The sequence below is a fragment of the Dasypus novemcinctus genome, chromosome X, assembly GCF_030445035.2.
Source record: "Dasypus novemcinctus isolate mDasNov1 chromosome X, mDasNov1.1.hap2, whole genome shotgun sequence".
Taxonomy (NCBI): Eukaryota; Metazoa; Chordata; class Mammalia; order Cingulata; family Dasypodidae; genus Dasypus; species Dasypus novemcinctus.
The window spans coordinates 16794485-16814190 of record NC_080704.1 but is presented as its reverse complement, the minus strand read 5'-3'; the positions used below and the strand labels follow the sequence as shown (position 1 = coordinate 16814190).

The 19706-nt window shown below is 37.7% G+C and overlaps 2 protein-coding genes and 1 pseudogene across 6 annotated transcripts in view; 1 reads left to right on the top strand and 2 right to left on the bottom strand.

Annotated features, from left to right (window-relative positions):
• The window catches only part of MOSPD2 (motile sperm domain containing 2), a 74491-nt gene extending 57349 nt beyond the window's left edge, over positions 1-17142 (bottom strand). Inside the window, exons 1-2 of one of the 3 annotated variants that reach the window (XM_058291802.2) lie at positions 16949-17142; positions 16754-16823 (exon numbers count right to left, since the gene is read on the bottom strand). In XM_058291802.2, the coding sequence (XP_058147785.1) occupies positions 16754-16823; positions 16949-16957 (79 nt within the window). In that variant the 5' untranslated portion in view covers positions 16958-17142. The remainder of the gene's footprint in view (positions 1-16753; positions 16824-16948) is intronic. The other 2 variants (XM_058291803.2, XM_071213011.1) reach the window with 2 other exon arrangements.
• Positions 4489-8455, bottom strand: LOC105745317 (tetratricopeptide repeat protein 19, mitochondrial pseudogene; annotated as a pseudogene).
• A 112-nt stretch (positions 17143-17254) lies between the features above and the next one.
• FANCB (FA complementation group B) overlaps positions 17255-19706 on the top strand; it is a 214778-nt gene continuing 212326 nt past the window's right edge. For all 3 annotated transcript variants that reach the window (XR_009184463.2, XM_058292099.2, XM_023586299.3), the window contains exon 1: positions 17255-17502. Coding sequence is in view for 2 of the 3 variants with exons in the window: in XM_058292099.2 (XP_058148082.1) it covers positions 17431-17502 (72 nt within the window). In the remaining variant the exon portion in view is untranslated. The remainder of the gene's footprint in view (positions 17503-19706) is intronic.

Below are 19706 nucleotides of genomic sequence, written 5' to 3'. Positions count from 1 at the left end.
AGCAATAGCAAAGAAGATACATCATTTCTAAGGGACAGCAATGGGGGTATTAAGGGGTATGGGATTTTCCTTTTGGAGTAATGAAAACATTCTGAAATTGATTGAGGTGATGACAGTACAACTCTGTGATGAAAATGAGAGCCACTGAGTGTACATTTTGAATGGACTGTACAAAAGCATGGGACTATATTAACAAGGAATTTAGCAGTGGAAAATGGACTGTGGTTAACAGAACAAACATGAGAACATTCTCTCATGAACTATAACAAATATATAATACTAAGACAGGGTGTTAATAATTGGGTGGGTTGGGCAAAAACACACCAAATTAAGATACTGGCTATAGTTAGCCAGCTTGTAACAACTGTTTTCACAACAATGCAAGGTGGTGGTGGTGGGGTGATGTCTGGGAGCCCCGTTATGATGATATGTCTGTTTTAAATTTACAACGTAACTAAACACTTACTGTTCATATATGTTCATGTAGGAATGATATACTTCAATAAAGCTTTTTAAATGAAAAAATGTCGATTTCAGAGAAATGTGTAAAAATACAAAGGTATTCTAATGAAAACCAGAGAACCATTATTGACTGGGTGTTAAAATGTTAAAAGAAAACCTCTTAGATTCTCTTATTCCTCCAACACCCTGAGCATGGATCCTCTGAGAATCCTGGTGGGGCCTTGGATGAGCATATATATTAGATGGACTACTTTTATTGGCTAGACTTTGTAAATGTAAACAACGGGAGTGATCTGAACAAAAGAACTAAGTATTCTCTCCAGAACATCCTCTCTGCTTGTTGGCCACAACCTACTGTGAATTTCTACTTTCCTGTGAAGCTATCTAGTGAGAGAAAAAGAGACAAGAGATCTCCTTTAATAGGATTAATCATTTGTCCATAGTGGTGATTCGCTAATGTGTCTGATATTTGGGGTGGGAGCCAAGAATCAGCATTTCTAACAAGTTTCTAGGTGATGCTGATGCTGCTGGGTCCAGCACCACACTTTGAGAACCAGTGGTCTATTGCAGGGGTTGGCAAGTTTTTTTCTCTAAAGGGCCAGTTGGTAATTATTTTAGACTTTATGGTCCACATATGCTCTCTGTTGCAGTTTGTTCTTTTTTTTACAGTCCATTAAAAATAAAAAGCTCATTCTCAGTTCAAAGGCAGTACAAAATAGGACTTTCCTGACAACTGGTCTATCACTGAAAGGGGAGGTGTTTTCTGCTTCAGCTTCTATCCTTCAAGAGCTGGATTCCTTAGAAAACTTGAGCAAGGAAAGCTAAAATATTCAATAACTTTCTCTAGGTCCTAAGCAGTCTGTACAAGTCTGTCCTCCAGTAGATTTTGAGTTCCTTGAAGGCCCAGAATTTCAATAATGGATTGTCTGCTTTTTACCTCTGCTTGTGAAGTTAAAAAATATAGAACAGAAAATAACATTAACAAATATCTATGTACCTATGACCCAGTATTAACAAGTGTTAACATATTGGCTTCAGATTAAAAAAAAAATTTTTTTTTAAAGAAAAGGACAAGAATGTAACCAATCAAGTTAAAGCTTCTCCTTGTCCTTCCCAGTCCCAATTCACCACCTCCCTCAGAGAGGCAATCACCATTGTGATATCTGGTGTACCCGTCTAGACCTTATTTTATGATATCTAGATAGATCCTTGAATGATGCTTTGTGTATTCGCACAAGTTTCCATAAATATTATACAGTAGGCATTCTTCAGCAATTTACTTTAATTCAACACTATGCCTGAAACTGTTTTATATAGAAAAATTTAGGTGATTCTTTTAAACAGCTATGCCATATTCCATTACATGCATAGGTTGCGATACATTTATTCATTACCCAATGGATGGGCATTTCTAATTTTTAACTATTGCAAATAATGTCTAGATATATGGTTGGGCAAGTTTGTCCCTTGCTCATTTTTAAAACTGTCTTGGATTCATGGACCTATATTCCTCCACTGGAATATTAAAATCAGCTTTATCTAGTTCCACAACAAGTCCTATTAGGATTTTAAATAGAACTGCATTGATTTAATTCTTACTTGGGGGAAGACAGAAATTGTCGCATATAGATAATATAACCTAGGGGATATACCTCTCCATTTACTTATTCAGGTCTTCCTTCAATATTTTTCAATAAGATCTTATGACTTTTTCCATAAAAATCTTATATTTCTCTTGTTAAATTATTGGGCAGTTTAGAGATTTTGTGTTGCTAATGAGCCAATAATGAGAAAATTGGCAAACCTCCTATCTCTTATTTTCCTTATATTGAAAACTACATATTTCAGTAAAATATAGAGATATAGTGGAAATTATTGTCTTTTTTCTGACTTCATGGGAATTATTCTAAAGTTTCACAATTAATATGGCATTTGCTATAGGTTTTGGAAGATACAGTTAAAGAATTCCTTGTTAAAAGTTTTCTGTTTGAGATTTATAATGTTGAATTACAATCAATGTGGTTTCTAAATTTACTGAAATAAACATTTTGCTCATTTAATTTTGATAATGCACATATATTTGTATTTTCTCAAACAAATATGGAAAAATATACAGAAAACAAAATTATTACCTAATGAGAGAAAAAGAGAAGGGGGTAAAGAGGGGTAAGAGACAGAAGATATTTCTCAATGTTTACTTTTAAACAATTTTGATTTCTGAACCATACCTATTCCAATATTTAACAGCATTTTTTAAATAAAGTAATTTCCACAACTTTATTTTCTGATTATGAACCATCTTTGTATTTCTGAGACTAATGTCTAATTAATCATGATGTACTACTCATGCATAAACGTTCTGGGCCTTAAGTGTATATGATTATGTCTTACTTCTTGTAGTTGGGTAGGGAGAGAGTGTGGTAGAGATTTTTGACTACTAATTAAATTTCTTTAACAGTCATTTATCCGTTCAGGAATTTTATTTCTCAAGAGAATTTTAGATGTTTTTTTTTCCTTCAGAAAGTTTTCTAATTTACTGTGATAAAGCTGGTCATCATATTCTCTTATGATTTTAAAGACCTCTACACCACATGTATATCTGCTTTTTGTTCCTGGTGTATATCTTTGCCTTCTCTCTTTCTTAAGTCATTCTAGTCTATTTTACAAGCCCTTTCATAAAATCAGCTTATGTTTATTAGTTAGTCTTTTCCCCCCTTTCCTTCCTATACCATCTGCTGTTACCTTTATTTCCCTCCTTCTAGTGTTCATTTTGTAGCTTATAGAATTGAATCTTTAGCTGATTTTTATTTGGGTTGTGTTTTCTAAGGAATGCATGCAGGACCACAGATATTAATATTTTGTTTTTAATCATCTTTAAATATTTTGTAATTTCCACTGTGATATTCTTTGTAACCCATAGATTATTTAGCAGAAGAATTACATGCATTGCTGGGATTTTAACAACCCATGGATTATTTAGAGGTGGATTAGTTTCCTAACATTTGTCTTGTTTTTAAGAACCTTTTATTGTGACTTCTAATAGAATTGCTTAATGGTATGAGAACATAGTCTGTATGTTCTAGCTTCTTTGGAATTTATCAAGACTTCCTTTATGACGTAATATGTGATAAATGTTTACAAAAGTTCCCAAAGTACAAATATATATTTGAAAAATATATATTCTCTATTTGTTGGGTAAGAGAGTCTATATACTCATATACACATCTAAGGTAAAGTTTGTTTTTTCTGGTGATAAAATCTTCTGAAATCTTAAGTACATCTTGCCAGTTTGTTCTGTGTATTTCTGAAAGAAGTTTGTTAAAATCATTCAACGTGTTTGTGGATTTTTTGAGTTCTCCTTATAATTCTGTAAGATTTTGCTTTATGTATTTTAAGGCAACATACTGTTAGGTTACTTTATGTTCATTCTTAACTGTTATACCTTCTTGAGGTTTCTTTTATTGCTAGTAGTATCCCTTTTTAAAAAATGTATCAATGTATTTCACCCTAAATAATATTTTGTCTAATAAAGTATAGCCACACAGGAATTTGGATAGTAGTTGTTTTGTATACCTTTTTCCATCTCTTTATTTTCAACCTTTCTAAGTTATTTATTTTAGGTTAGTCTCTTATTGCAGAAAACAATTAAGATTTTTTCCTTTTTTAATAGTTGTTAAAACCATATATATACAAAGAAACATACCATTCATTTTAAAAAATAATCATATGGTGCTATATTTTCAAGGGCCTAATTTCACTTTAAAACTTCATGCTGGAGGGAAACTAAAGTTATCACTTTTTTTCCTTTATGCAATAAAATCCCACACTGGCCTTTATGAATGAAATAAGTAGATATCATAGAAACAACTCACCATAAACCCCCTTTGCCATGAGACAGGTAGCTCTGGTCTGCGAGATAGTGATAAAGTGGGAGAAGAGAAAGTAGCAAATCGATGGACCAAAATCTTATGGTAGAAATGACAGCCTGGATTATCGTCCCCCCCCTCCCCACACCCTGGTCTCCCCATATTAGTCAGCTAAAGGAGTGTGGATGCAAAGTACCAGAACTCTGTTGGCTTTTATAAAGGGTATTTATTTGGGGTAGAAGCTTACAGTTACCAGGCCCCAAAAAGTCCAACTCAAGATACCGTAAGACTCACCCAAAGTCTGTTGCCACGTGTTGATGCACGATGGTGGCCAATATCTGTGAGTTCAGCCTTACTCCCTCCTCTTAAGGCTCTGTGGTCCCAGCTTATTCCTGTCTTAGCTATAGACTTGCATAAGGCGCGTCTCTCTTCTCAGGGTTCTTCCCAGAACTCACCTGTTTCTAAGCTCAGCTGCTCTGCTCTCTCCACTAGGGCGGATGTTAACTATAAGGTGAATGGCTCAGCTCTCTCCCCGGGGCTCCAGCATCAAAACTCAACTCTCTGTGTTCTCCTTCTCCATGTATTTTCTTCCCTGTCTTTGGTTGAGCATCCATTTATATAGCCCACAGCAGTAGGCTAGGTATGCACAGGGACTCAAACCAAGTTGCCCTAATGATGTGGTCAAACAAAAGCCCTAATCTTTACTTAATAAAGTCAAGTAAAAATGAAACCTATGAGTCTAACGCAATCTAATACACCCAGAAGAATAGACCAGTTTACAAACATAATCCAATATCTAATTTTGGAATTCATAAACAGTACCAAACTACTACACACCCCCAGAATACTGAGTTACACCTAGATCAGCATGGACTACACTTAGCTGTATGTTTCAATTGAAAACATCACTTCACATCCATCATTAGAGGTCAAAATTAGTTGGAGGTGAGAGGGTAAAGGTTGTTTTTCCTTTTTTCCAAAAAAAAGATTTATTTATTTCCCCTCCCCTCCCCCCAGTTGTCTGCTGTCTGTGTCCATTTGCTCTGTGTTCTTCTGTGTCCGCTTGTATTCTTGTCAGCAGTGCCTGGAATCTGTGTCTTATTTTGTTGAGTCATCTTGTTGCATCAGCTCTCCGTGTGTGCGGCGCCACTCCTGGGCAGGTTGCACTTACTTCACGCTGGGCAGCTCTCCTTACGGGGCGTACTCCTTGCGTGTGGGGCTCCCCTATGCGGGGACACCCCTGGGTGGCACAGCACTCCTTGAGCAGATCAGCACTGCATGTGGGTCAGCTCATCACATGGGTCAGGAGGCCCTGGGTTTGAACCTTGGACCTCCCATGTGGTAGGCGAACACTCTATCCATTGGGCCAAATCCTCTTCCCTGTCTTTCCTTTAAAAAAGAAAAGTGGTACAGTATATGCAACTTGTCCTTCACCAAGGATAAGTTGAAGAATTGATTTGGCTGCCACTGAGAATGGCATAATAGCTGTTCCTCTGGGTACTGGAAATTACTCTCCTTAAAATAAAAATGCATTTAGAGTTTAATAAAATTAGGTCAAAGGTCTACTTTTTCTTGACAGCTCAGCCAATTCTTCCCTGATGTGCTGTATAGAAACCTCATCTCTTTCTAGCTCCACCTGCTTCAGCGCTTCCTGGAAGATCTCTCTTGCTTATGTATATTGTTCTCTGTGCATCAAAATTGCAGCTAGACTGCTGAGCACCATGTGTAGTTCAGGGTGTTTTAGCTGTCGTGCCAGATCTGATGCCTTTTGCACATCAGTGTAGGCCCCATCTAAGTGGCCCTGAGCATCCAGAGCTATGGCCAGGTCACTCATCAGCATGATGGTCTGTGGGTGTCTTTTTCCTTGTATTTCTTCAGAAATCTGTTAAGTTTTTTTCATACATCCTTTGGACCTGTGATGGCTGCTTGGAGAATCGAAGGTAGTGAGCACTGGCGTCTAAGCACATGCCAAGGAGGTACTGGCTTTCTCTTTACCTGACAGAATATCTTCTGCTAAGTCCTTTTCTCCTTCAATTTTTTTCCTTTAGAGTTGAAATGCAGAATTTATAGCCGGCAAGAGCAAATTCCTGTCTATTCTGAGCAGCGTAGATATTGGCCAGCTTTAGGGAGAGTCCAATGATTGCACTGCCTTCCTGCTTCATGCCCCCTCCAAGCAAGTAACTCATTGTTGCTTAAAAAAGTTTTTCTAAATTTTCAAGCTGACCCTGCATAAATGCTAAATTGGCCATGAAATCATAAGTATAGGTGATGGCCTTGCCACTCTGATAGACAAGACGCAAAATCTGCTCAGCCTTTTCAGGCGCATCTTTCATGACACTCAACTTGGCTCACTTCAGCAAGTGGATGATATTGACCTCAGCCTCAGCCTTGTCCACCACATCCTGGGCGGGGGCCCCACCTGGTCCCTGCTGCCTCTCTTCCTCCTCTGCTGCAACTGGCCTCTAGAAACAGGGAGAGCAGCCAGCAGCGGCAGCAGGCCCTAGTCAGGGTGTGAGGGCGGCACCTCTACCACAAGCTGCGGGCCTGCTGTGGATGCCAGGGACAGGTGCGGTGTGTAGAGCAGCCCTGGCACAGCTGCCCCTCAGCCTGTAGGAGGCCCTGGCCCAGGCTCCAGATTAGCAGCAGGTGCACACTCCCCACCTCCGCACACTGCAGGCCTGGTTGGGTCCCTGGGATGCCAGGTAATTAAGATTTTTAATACAATCTGATAATAACTACAAATCTGTTTATATTTGAGGTAACTATTGATAAACTTGGGATTATGGCTGCCATTTTACTCTGTGGTTTCTAGTTACCATACATTCTACGCCCCCCCCCCCCTTTTCCTGCCTCCTGCTGGAAAGATGATGTTTTTTTTTCATTCCCTTTTTATACTTCCACTGGTTTGGAAGTCAAATATTTTATTTTACTCCCTCAAAGGTTACCTTTATTTTTAACATTCACACTTAAAATGACAAACCTAGAGTATCTTTATCTTCCTCCTGAATAATACAAGTCTTTGTAATGCTTTACTTCCAATTTTCCCTACTTCTATCTTTGATTTTTTTTTACTATCAATGTTAATTTAGACTTTTTTCTTTACTGATTTGCTTACCAATATCTTTGTTTTTCATTGCTTCTTGAATTCCTTTGTTTCCTTCTGGATTCTATTATTAGTGAAGCATACTCTAGTAGTTTTTTCCTCACCAGTGGACTGCCAATTGTCTATCTTTGCATGCCTGAAAATCTTACTTTCTCTTTTCAATAAATGGGCAAAATATTCTGTGTTAGCACTGATATCACTCAGGACTTTCAGAATATTATTTCACTGTTTCCTGGCATCAGCTGTTGCTGGTGAGAAACCAACTATCAGTTTAATTTTTGTTCCTTTGTAGATAATCTGTCATTTCTCTCTGGTTGTTTATAAGATTTTACTTTTGTCCTTGGTGTTTTTAGTTTCACTATGATATGCCTAGGGATTAAATCTTTTTCTTTATAATGCTTACATATTGTTATACTTTATTCCAAGGACTTGACACCTTTTATACTCTGGAAAACTGTCAGCTATTATCTCTTCAATACTGCTTCTTCAGCATTGTCTCTTTGTATTCTTGATGTTATATTAAATGTATATGGGTTTGCTCATATATATATATATATATACAGACACATACACATACATATACACATATATAGAAATAAATATATTTTTTCTCGTACATTTTTCCTCCAATGACCTGGGTTTAGATTAACTGCCTGTATAAACCTTTAAAATTGTCTCAATGTCCTTATGTCAGTTGTGAATATGTAACAGTATAATGTGAAAAGAAAAGCTTCTGCAAAATCAGGTCCAACTATTCAATATAAAAAAACTATTTTCAAAAAATTCTTTACATATATTTCGAATCTCTTTAGTCAACACATATCCAGCTAAAAATAACTTTGACTGAAATGCAGCCAAATTTTTGTCCTCTCATTCTTTGCAAAATGTTTGCAGGGGAAGAAAAAAACACTTAGGAATTCCTCTGAAGTCTATTCAATCTCCTAGGGATCACATCAAACCAGGATTTTTGGTTGAGATTAAATTTTCAGTAATGAAAATGAAAAATCATCCATACAGTCAAAAGGACAGGGTAGACCTGGTAAACAGACTACTCTTCTCATGAAAATTTTCAAATGATAATGACTAAAAACAAATTTGTATCTTAGAAGTGACGGTATTGTAACAGACTTTTCTCAATTGCACATCTCACTAAACATTCAGGTTTCAACAAATGAAAGATGAGTTAAAAAAAAAAAAAGAATATTTGCCAGGCACTGAAAAAAGTCATAAATGAGAACAAAGATTCAAAAATCTGCAGATCCACCAATTCTTTATCCCAACACAAATTTACCACTCCAATCTCCATGGGAAGTTACAATTCTATATTCTCTAAAGCAGAGGCTTGATATTTTTAGGTATGTAAAAATGACAAAAAATATAAGATTTTTCCCTTTTATTCTGCTGACAACTTTAAAAAGGTTGACCTTAGGAATGGTAAAGATGGAGCAGAATTTAAGAAAATGAATGTGTCTGTCTGTCCATCCATTCATCTATCTATCTTTTAAAGGCTTCTTCTCTTGGGAATAATATAGAACTCTGTTCATTATGAAGACTAATTAATAATCACCCACCATATGCTAGCAATAAGATATTACTGATGCAAAGATGAGTAAAGTCTGAGCTGGTGGTCCCTTGGGTGGTTCATAATCTAGAGAGCTTATATAAAATATTCAATACTGTAGTTACATTTTAAATGTCGTTTTCCATCCACCTTTCCTATCCAGAGAGGGCGGTTGATAAAGACAATCCCTGTTTCATGGCCCGTCTTCTTATGGGCATTCCTTCCATTCACTGCTGATTTTCCTGACCTTTGAAATTCTTCTCTGGTTTGTATGATATTAAGATTCTTGGTCTCCTACTTCTCTGAACACTCTGTCTCCTTTAGCCTAATAAAATGAAGGCATTCCTCGAAGTAAATTGCTTAATTTAAAAAAATTAAAGAAAGAATGAGGACAAAATATAAGAGTTTTAAAAACTAAGGGTTTACCACTAATAAACCCCACTGAAGGAAAAATCCAAGGGTTATATTTTAGATGGAATGTAATAATGAGACCAGATACAAGAAACTCAAGAAGGAACAGTAAATAAAGATACTTGGAAATATAAGTTAAAGTGAACAAATACAGATATAAAATAATAAATTGGGGATGGATGAATATGGGGTATCAGGTTAAAATAAAAATGAACACTTCCTTCCATGGAATTAAAAAGAGAAAGGAATCCTAACCGATTTGATGAAGTTTGCATAATACTAACTTCAAAACCAGGCAAGAAAAGTATAAGAAAGGAAAAGGACAGACCAATTCATGAATACAGATGCAAAAATCCTAAATCAAGTATCAGTAAACTGAACCTAGGCATTTATTTTAAAAACTTGATTAAAACAATCTACAATATCAACCAGTTAAAGGAGACAAATGAAATGAGTATCTCACCAGAGACAACAAAGGTATTCAATAGATAAGAAAATGCATTTAGTAACATTTAGGCCTCAACGGTGAAGGAAACAATACAAAACAAAAACCAAAACTAGCAAACCACATGTGGCAGTTTGATATTATTTAGGAATTCCCCAAAAGAGAAGGATTATGATTGTAAACTGGTCTGTTTCTGAGTGTGATCCTCTTTGATTGTATTAGATTCATCTGAGATGTCTTGATTACATTACCTGTTAAGATTAGAGCATTGATCCTACCATGTCAATAGGGCATACTCGGGTTGAGTCCCTGCCCCCTTGATGGGCTGATATAAATGGACACGCACTCAAGAAGACACAGAGAGGAAGACATGGAAGAAGAGAGAACTTGGTCATTTTGGTCCTGTCATGTGACAGAAAGGAGAAGCCTTAAACAGATAAAGCCCTGGGAAGAGAGATGAACCAGTTGCCTGATAGTTTGCAGCTGAAAAGAACAGAGCAGCTGAGCATCTGAGAAGGCCAAAGAGACCAGGCTGAGATAGCTGCCATTTTGCTTCAACACGTTGCAACTGACCAGTAAGAAAGCAGCTTTCAGTTGGACTCTTCAGGGCTTTATAACTGTAAGCTTCTACCTCAAATTTAAAAGCTAACAGATTTCTGTTACTTTACATTAGCACCCCTTTGGCTGACTAATATACCAGGAATAGAAGGAAACTTCTTCCTTTTGATAAAGGAAATCTACCAATACCTTACTTCATGGCAAAATGTTCAGAACTATTTTTCTAAGATCAGGAGTAAGATAAGCAGGCTTTTATAACTGTTCTAAAGATTCCAGCCACTGTACGAAAGTAAAATCATTGAAAGATGTAAAAACTGGAAAGTCAGAAAGAAAACTGTTATTACTTTGAAGTGATATCATTGTCTACATAAAAATCCCAAACTAATCTAGAGATAAATGATCAGAATTAATAACTCTTACAAGGTTTCCAGATTCAATATTAATTTTAAAAAGTCAACTGCATTTTTAGTATACCAGCAACCATAATTCAAAAAATAAATTTTAAGAAATACCACTTAAATAATAAAATAAAACATATAAGTATGTAGGAATAAATTTTAACAAAAGATGGTTAACCATTATGAAGAAAATTCTAAATCTCTCAATAAGGAAGACTTTGGCAGATACTTGCATAGAAAGATTCAACCACGATGATGCTGATTGTCACCAAATTGATCTTCTGGTTTAATACAATTTCATTCAAAATCCCAACAAGGGTTGCTTTTGTTTTTTCATGGGGGAGCATGAAAAGTTGATTCTATAATTCATAAGGAAAAACAGAGGGCCACGAAGAGCCTGAAGAAGTGATTATCACAGAAGAGGAGAACAAGTGGCCCATAACAGTATGAAGAGTTGCTCAATATCATGGGTAGTCAAAGAAATACAAATTAGAACCACAATGAGATATCCTAACACACCCATCAGATGGGCAAAAAATGTTCCAAAACTGACAATGCCAAATTTTATGGTATGGAAAAATACCATACTTTTGGTTAAAGTGAATATTGGTACAATCGCTTTAGGACTGGTTTGACATTACCTAATAAAGTTGAACATGCGCCTACCTATTCTAGGACCTATCAATCCACGGCTGGTGATATACCATAGAGCTGCAGTTCTCAAACTTTTTTGTCTCAGGATTCCTTTTAAACTCTCAAAAATAAGAGAGGAACCCTAAGGAGCTTTTTTTTTGGGTTGTTGTTTATATCGGCTCTACTTATCGATATTCACAATATTAGACATTAAAAGTAAAAAAAAATTTAAACACGAGAAAACACAAGTGCCTGTTCTATCACTCATCAGCCATGCCATCATTGCATGTCCTGTAGTCTCTGGAAAATGAAAGAAGGATAGGTAAAAAGTAAAGTGATGTTTTAGTATTATTATGAAAATAGTTTTGACCTCTCTAACCCTTTGAAATGATTTAAAGGAAACCCATTTCCAGGTCCAACTTTAAGAACCACCACCCTAGAGGAATCCTTGCTCATGTGCACCAGGCATGTATAAGATTGTTCAAAGTAGCACTGTCCATAATAACAAAACCTAGAAGCAATTCCAAATCCATCAGGTGATATTTTCATTCCACAATCTACTACACAGCCATAAAATGGAGTGAATTACAGTTACATTTGACAATATGAATGAATCTTAAGCAACAGAAGCCAAGCCATGGAAATATATACTCAGCTTTTATATAAAGTTCAGTAAAAGGTAGAGCCAAATAAAGTATTGGCGAGGAATGTCATGGGTAAAAAAAAAAGCAAGGAAATGAGTAATACCAAATGCTGGAAAAGTAACTGCCCCCAAGGTTTCTAAGGTACTGGGAGGGTCTATTTCTTTGGCTGAGTGGTGAGTTTTGTAAGTTTTGTACATACGAGATATTTCAAAATAAATTTTAAAATAATTTTAAAATAAAAAATGAATAAACTAAACCAAAATAAAAATCAGAAGACTATAAAAAGTCATTGGGCAAGAGAGAATTATTTAACTTAATACCACAAAGAAGTGGATAATTTTTAATATTTTCAAAAAATGCAAAAAAAAAAAGACAAACAAGAAAAGCCCATGCCAATATTGAAAGTAATACCAATAAGAAGAAAAAATGTTGAAACCACAAATGGTTGTAAACATATGAAAGCAATGTTCACCTTCACTAGTAATCAAATGGAAAGTAAAAAAAAAAAGAACCATCAGTTAAGATACCATGACACTAAATATGTATAAGGGTGTGGTGGGAATGAATTTCTATAGAGGCAAGTTTAGCATATATATCAAGGGCCTTAAAATGAAACCAATAATTCTACTTCTAGACATGAATCTTAAGGAAATAATCTGAACTATTGCACAAAAAATGTTATTAAAACTGGAAAGAATCTAAATGTCCATAAGGGAGGGAATGTTTTAAATAAAATGTGAGAAAATCACTTTTTCTATAAAGAATTGAATATTATGGTCATGTAAAATGTTGCTTATTTCATAAATATGGGGAAATAAGATCTTGCTTCTAACCAAAATACAACATACAAAATTATACACAGAATGAGTTTTCATTTGTTTTTTAAAAATGTATAGGAAAAAAACCGGAAAAAACACATCAACAGTTAGCAGAGCTAAGTCTGGATGGTGAGACCATGAGTGATTCTTCAGATATTTTCCACTATCCAAATCCATTTAAATGAAATCATGCACTTGTAAAGTGAGGAAAATAACCTAAAATAGCAAAAACACAAACCTCTCAGTGGTTCTCCACACTCACTGAAGTACAAACATTACTTTGTCAAGGCTCTCTACAACATATTCCCTACTGTTTTTAGCAACGGGTGCTTATCAAACCAGACTTCCTATTGCTTGCCAAACATGTCCTACATTTTCTTCTTACCTCAATGGCCTAGCACAAACTATTTGTTCCTGCCCAAGTTCTACCATCCTTCAAAGTTCATGAGAAATACCACCTTTTCTATGAAGTCTTCTCTCACTCTGTGCCAACTCAGTCACCCTAACCAGATACGATTTCTCATCTTTGACGCCTACAGAAATGATTTTAACACTCTTATTACTCTAACTACAATTTGCCTTAACCTTAATTGTTATCTCTGTTTTAATCCCTCTACTGGCATGCAGTAGTTCTGGAAGAGGCTCTATCCTTCCTTAGCTCTTTCTCTTATACTGACACATTGCTTCCCAGAATTAATAAGCACATACTGAGTATTTGAGGAACCGAATAAATTATTGTCACAAGGAATTGGTCTCTTGCCTTGGCTACGAGGAGGAAGTGAAGGGGAAATGTTTCTCATTTGAGACTCAGCATGGAGTTTCTCACAGAAACAATGATGGGGAGGGAAAAAAAGCACCGTTAGTAATCCATAAGACAATTATGGAGTGATTTTTTTTTCTATATATTTTTTCTTTTTGCCAGCTAAAAATCTATCCAAAATTGGCAACTTAATTTCTATGGAAACAAATATGTGCTTGGGTTTTTGAAGACAGTACCTCCAAAAGGGTTTTTAGAGTGCAGTAAGGGTTTAAAGAGACAAACTCATAGATAATGTATATTTTCTTTAGGAAATGTATATTATCATGTTTGCTTAAATCTGCCTTAATCTCCTTGTGAAACAAAATATCATTAATGACAATAGAAATGGTGAAAGAGGAAGAAGGAAACTACATTCTAAACACACCTGAGTAATTTTTAAAAGGTAGACTTAAAAATTCCTACTCTATCTTTATCAGATGCTATATTTTAGGAAACTAGAAAGTAAGAAAGTCTTTAAAGGTTTCTATTTTCTTTTTCCATGCCAAGTCTTTAAATAAATTATTTACAATTGCTGTGCAAGTAACTTACATGTGCTCACACATACCCTAGCGTGTATGAGGAAAAAACCCTTGCTATACTTCAAACTATAAATTGCTCTACTTTGAAATAATGCTTGTCGTTATGAGACACATTATGAGATGTTCTCTTTGCTAGATTTTGGTGATGGAGGAGGGTCAGTTAGAAAAGTTCTTAATATAAAGGAGGACTAATCTCCCTTTGTAAACACATGTATTTGAGTATTGCTATATCCATTCGATGCGCATGTATGGAGAACAGTGCTAGCTATACAGAGGTGACTAAGACAGACAAGGGTCTTGCTCTTGATGTTCACAGGCTGCACCAGAACCCACATATCTTCTAACAGAGGAAATGAACAGTAAACAAGTAAACAAATGAACAGATTATGGTAAGAGCTGAAAAGGAGAGAAAATAAACAAGACAGGAGGCCATTCAATAGTCATCAAGACCTTTCAGATACATTTAAACAAAGGTGGAAAAGAAAAAAAGGACCCAGCCATGCATACTCCTGAGAAAGAGCCTTCCAGGGAGAAAGAAGTGGAAAGGTCCTGCGATGCAGACTCATTCTGTTTAAAAAACATTAAAGAGGCAATGTGGGTAGTCATGTTTTTCAGACTGTGGGTCATGTTTATAGGTTGTGATGTCAATTTTGTGGGTCATGGCATGTTTTAAAAAGGAAGTCAAACAGAAAAACATCAGAGAGAGTCACATGTTTTCCAGATAAGTATTCTTCAGTGAACTTTTGCTTCAGTTGTGTGTGGATGTACTGGGTTGAAATGTACAATACATTTCTTACTAACCTCCTAACCTTATTTCTTACTTTGGCTGTTGTCAAATCAAAAGCCTCTGTATGAGACTGTACTTGGTAAGGAGAGTAGCAGTAGATGAAGTTGGAAAAGTGGGCAAAAGCCAGATCATGCATGGCCCTGCATTGTAAGCCTCCAAAAAGAAATGGGATTTTAAAGTGGGAAGGCATTGAAGGATTTCAAGCTGGGAAGTGACATTATCTAATTTAACATCATGATCCTGCCAAAATATTAATATAGTAAAAATCAGAAGACCTGAGCCCTTACCAGTCTAACCACTAGAACTAGGGATTTTGAGCAAATCCATCTGCTCTCTCCAGACTTTCTTCATTTTACAAATGAGAAGGTTGGACTAAGATGACCTTTAAGATCTTGTCTACTGCTAAATTTCTATGACTACAGTCTGCTTTCTCCCTTAGACCTAAGTAAATGACCACTGGGGAGACATGAGCTTATTAGGCCAACTTCTACATGACTTCTTTTTTTTTTTAAGATTTATTTATTTATTCCTACAGAAACAACTTTAGAATTATCTCTTTAGTGGAACCAGGTATATTAGAAAGGAGAACTCCTAGGTAAAAATGAATCAAGTGCTTTTGAACTTTCTGGCGCAAAGTTCCAGATATAAAGGAAACTGGCAGGAAGGCATGAAAAAATTTACTGACCAGGTTGTCTGGAACAGATTACATTATTTGTTCTAGGCCATCAGTTGATGTATATAGTCTTGAGTAATTTAAAGTTGCAGAGTGACAAACAAAAAAAGAACAACAACAAAAGAAAAATAAAAACAAAAGACAAAAAAAATAACAAAAAAGTTGCAGAGAACCTCTGCTGAGCACTGAAGTCAAGAGGCTGAAGTTTAACTACATTCCCAGTGACCAAAATGACTACTAAGGCTAAATATTCATAGAAAGTTACTATATGCTAAGCCCATACTACACAGTTTGATATATGTCTTTTCGTTTAATCCTCCTAACCTTATTATTGCCACTCACAGGTATGGAAATGGCTCAGAATAAGTAAGCTAAGTGGCAGAATCAGGATTAGAATCAACCTTAAGCTGGGCAACATATATCTCTTTTCTTAATTCCATATTTATAATCAATTATTCTGGATGCTTTTAAACATTACTATACAAGCATCAAATTATCACTTGTAAGTCCTAACAACACAGTTATCTGTGACATCTGAATACAGAGAGCAAAACCCATAAATCCATTCTGGACTCACAGGCATCTTGCCAGATGCAGTGTGGGATAAAAAGGTAAGAACTTGTTCCAGAACTGGAGGGCCTATTCTGTGGGTAACATGCTGGGTTGTATGTAGTGGAATTAGGCAAAATATCCAAGGAATGTGCATCCCCGATTAAGTACCTGTGAATAGTACTACGGCAGTTTCCAGGTCCATTGTATGGACAGTGGACGAACCGTGAGCCTAACAAGTATTCTACAAGTTTCATAAACAAGAAGAAGTGCGAGAAACGTACCGATTTCCAGTTTACTCATTAAAGGAAACAACGAACGAGCACCTGCCCAACTGTAGCAGCGTGCACGGCCTGTCAGGGAGGCAAAAACCTCGGAAACATGTAGGGTAAGTCACTTAGGATCGAAATGGGTCCCTGACGCCTTCCAGAGACACCCACAAACACCCTAACAAAGTTGGGGTCGCTCATGACACACCTGCCTCAACCCCGAGAAAGCGGTACCCACCTGCCAAATACTCAGCTTCGAACCTCCGTCGAGTCTCTGAGATGAGCCTGGCTTTATTCTGGGCTTCAGCCTGGAGAAGAGACACAACGGGACCCTTAGACACTACTGGTGCCATCCCACTGCCCCTTCGGCTGCTGGGCCTCAGAGGCACCCTCCGGGCCCAGGGAGCCGGCAGTCCTGCCGTCAATCCCTCACCTCAGTCATGATAGCGGTCGCGGACGTGATTGCGGGTGCAGTCGTCGTCGCCGCCGCCGCCGCCGTCGCCGCCGCCCAAGAATCTCATCACTGGCGAGGCCAGTCTGGGGTAGACAGACGAGGGCAGGAGGGGGAGGCGGTCGCGTGACACCGGAAGGAGGGCGGAGGCGCCGCCGCGCTACCCAATCTGATGTGTCCGCATGGGACTGAGGGCGGGACCTGGCCCTTAGCCTGAGGCCCCATTCGCTGCTCGTTCGAGCCCCTCCCCTTGGCCTCCCGCACTGCGGCTCCGCCCCCACCAGCTGTCGGGCTGCGGGCGTTTTCCCCGCCGAGCTCCGCCCTAGAGAGGTCTGGCGGACCATTGGGTTTCATAACCCTCTCCGGAGACCCCGCCTCTTCAGCTTCCTGGCAACCGTTTCCCGGCAGGCTGCGCAGGCTCGGCTTTTCCGCGCGACCCACTTATTCGGCTCTTGCCTCCCAGGATGCAGCGCGCGGGCGGGAGGTTCGGAAGTGCGGGAACGTGGCGGCTGCTGCGGACGCGGCCCGCAGCCGAGGTCAGTGCGTTCTCCCTCGCCGGGCTTCGTCGAAGGGGCGGCGGGGCTGCACTTGTTCCTCTTGGCCCCCCGCTGCTGGAGAGCTGGGGGTGGGGTGGGGGTGGGGTACCGGCGCCCGGGCCTACCATTCTGTGGCGCGATAACTGGATTTTAAGTGCCTGCTCTATTCTGGGCATTATTTCGCTTGCAACTCTCTTCACCCCTTCAACTTCTCTCCCATTTGGAGGTGTGAGATGCGTAAAGAAGGAAAATGTCTTTGAAATCTTTATATTAAAACAGGACTATGACTTTAAAAGAAATGATGAAAGCCTCTTATGGTTTTCTAGTTAGAGCAAGGACTTCTCAACTTGGGGCGATTTTGCCCCTCGGGACATTTGGCAATGTCTGGGCACATTTTTGATGGTCACAACTGGGGTGGGGTGCGTGCTACTGGCATCTAGTGGGTGGAGTCCAGGGATGCTACTAAACATGCCACAGTGCACAGGGCACAGGACAGTCACCACGACAGAGAATTATACGGTCCCAGGTGTTCATAGTGCTGAGGTTGAGGAACCATGAATTGCATTTATAAGGTAGCGGAGCAAATTTTATGGTTGTCGGTCGAAAATATTAACTGAAAGGAAATTGTTGCTTAGACAGTAATACTGCCCTTTTTAATAAACGAAAAATAGTGAAAACTACAAAGAACAGGCCCGCATATTTCCACCGTCCATTCTCAGTCATGATTACCACTTTAGCATCTTTCACCCCAGCCCTTTTGTTATTTGTTTACACTTTTTATGGGAAAAAAGTAATTGGACACATTGTTTGAAAGTTGCTTGAATACATCCTTAAAAAAAAATATTTCAGATGTAGGGCAAGTCTCCCTCTGGCTCCACTCCCCTACCCTGATAACCACCCCCTTCTCCAGAATCAACAGTCATTAGGAATTTGGCATGAATCTTTACAATATCTCTTTTCTTTTGTACCAGACTGCCTTCGTTTGAATCCTGCCTCTGTCATTTCACATCTGTGGGCCTTTGAGAAGGTTGTTAAACCCTGTCCCCCAGTTTCTCCGTCTGTAAAATGGGCTAATAATAGTGCCTAGCTCATAAGGATATTGTGAGGAATAAATTAGTTAATCCAAAGTGCATAGAATAGCACTTATGAGGGAGAAAGCACTCAGTAAATTGTAGGTAAACACAGAAAATACATAATGTTGCTTTATATGTTTTACTTTAAATAGTGTACTGCAATATACACTTCTGCAACTTATTTTCATTTTTATTTTTGAAACCTAGCCATCATGATACACATAGATCTAATTCATACTTTCTAATGGCTGTATGGTGTTTTATTTATATTTGTTCATTCCCCTATTGGAGGTCATTGAGGATTTTACTTTTAATATAATTACGTATAGCACAGAGAATGTTCTAGAACAGTGCCCTTGTGCATAGGTGGGATTATTTCTCATCTAGAAATGAAATTGCTGGGTACATGCATTTTGGTTTCCTGTCAAATTGCGATCCAATGGTCACTTCTCCATTTTATTGCTTACTCTTAAAATAATTTTCCAATTGATATCTCTACCTCTAATCTCACCCCAGCTCCCATCTTCAACACTGTCACCAGTGTTGAAGATCTTTGTCATTTATAATTCCGTTCTGTGATTAATATTTTTTACTTCTTTCAGTGGTTTATCATTGCTTATAAGGGAAAGTGAGAAGTTGTTAGTATGACATAGAAAACCCTATTTTGTGTTAGCCTTCCATAATTCTAAGTTAGTCACCATTTCCCCACAGTCACCTACATTTCAGATATACTAGATAATGTTGGGAAAAAGAAAAGGGAGATGGATTCTTGGTAGGGCCCAACAAATGACTTCTAATTATAGAGGCAAAAAATGGCTTAGCCATGTTAATAAACTTAGGTTAAGAATGTCCTATATGTTGGAAAGAGGACATCTCTCAGTATTATTTTCATAAGATTATGTTTAGTAGTGGGTGAATTTTTAGTTGGCCATCTTAATTTGACCTTGTTCCAAAGATACTTTTTATTGGTCACAGTTGATACTATTTCTTATAGACTGTTCTTGGATTTCATCTGCAGATATTATAGGACTCTTGTAGGATCTTCCTGAACTGGACTGATAATTTATTTTAAAGAGCTTTGAAATTTGTAGCACCAAAATGAATGAATTTATAGCCTTTAGAGAGAACATC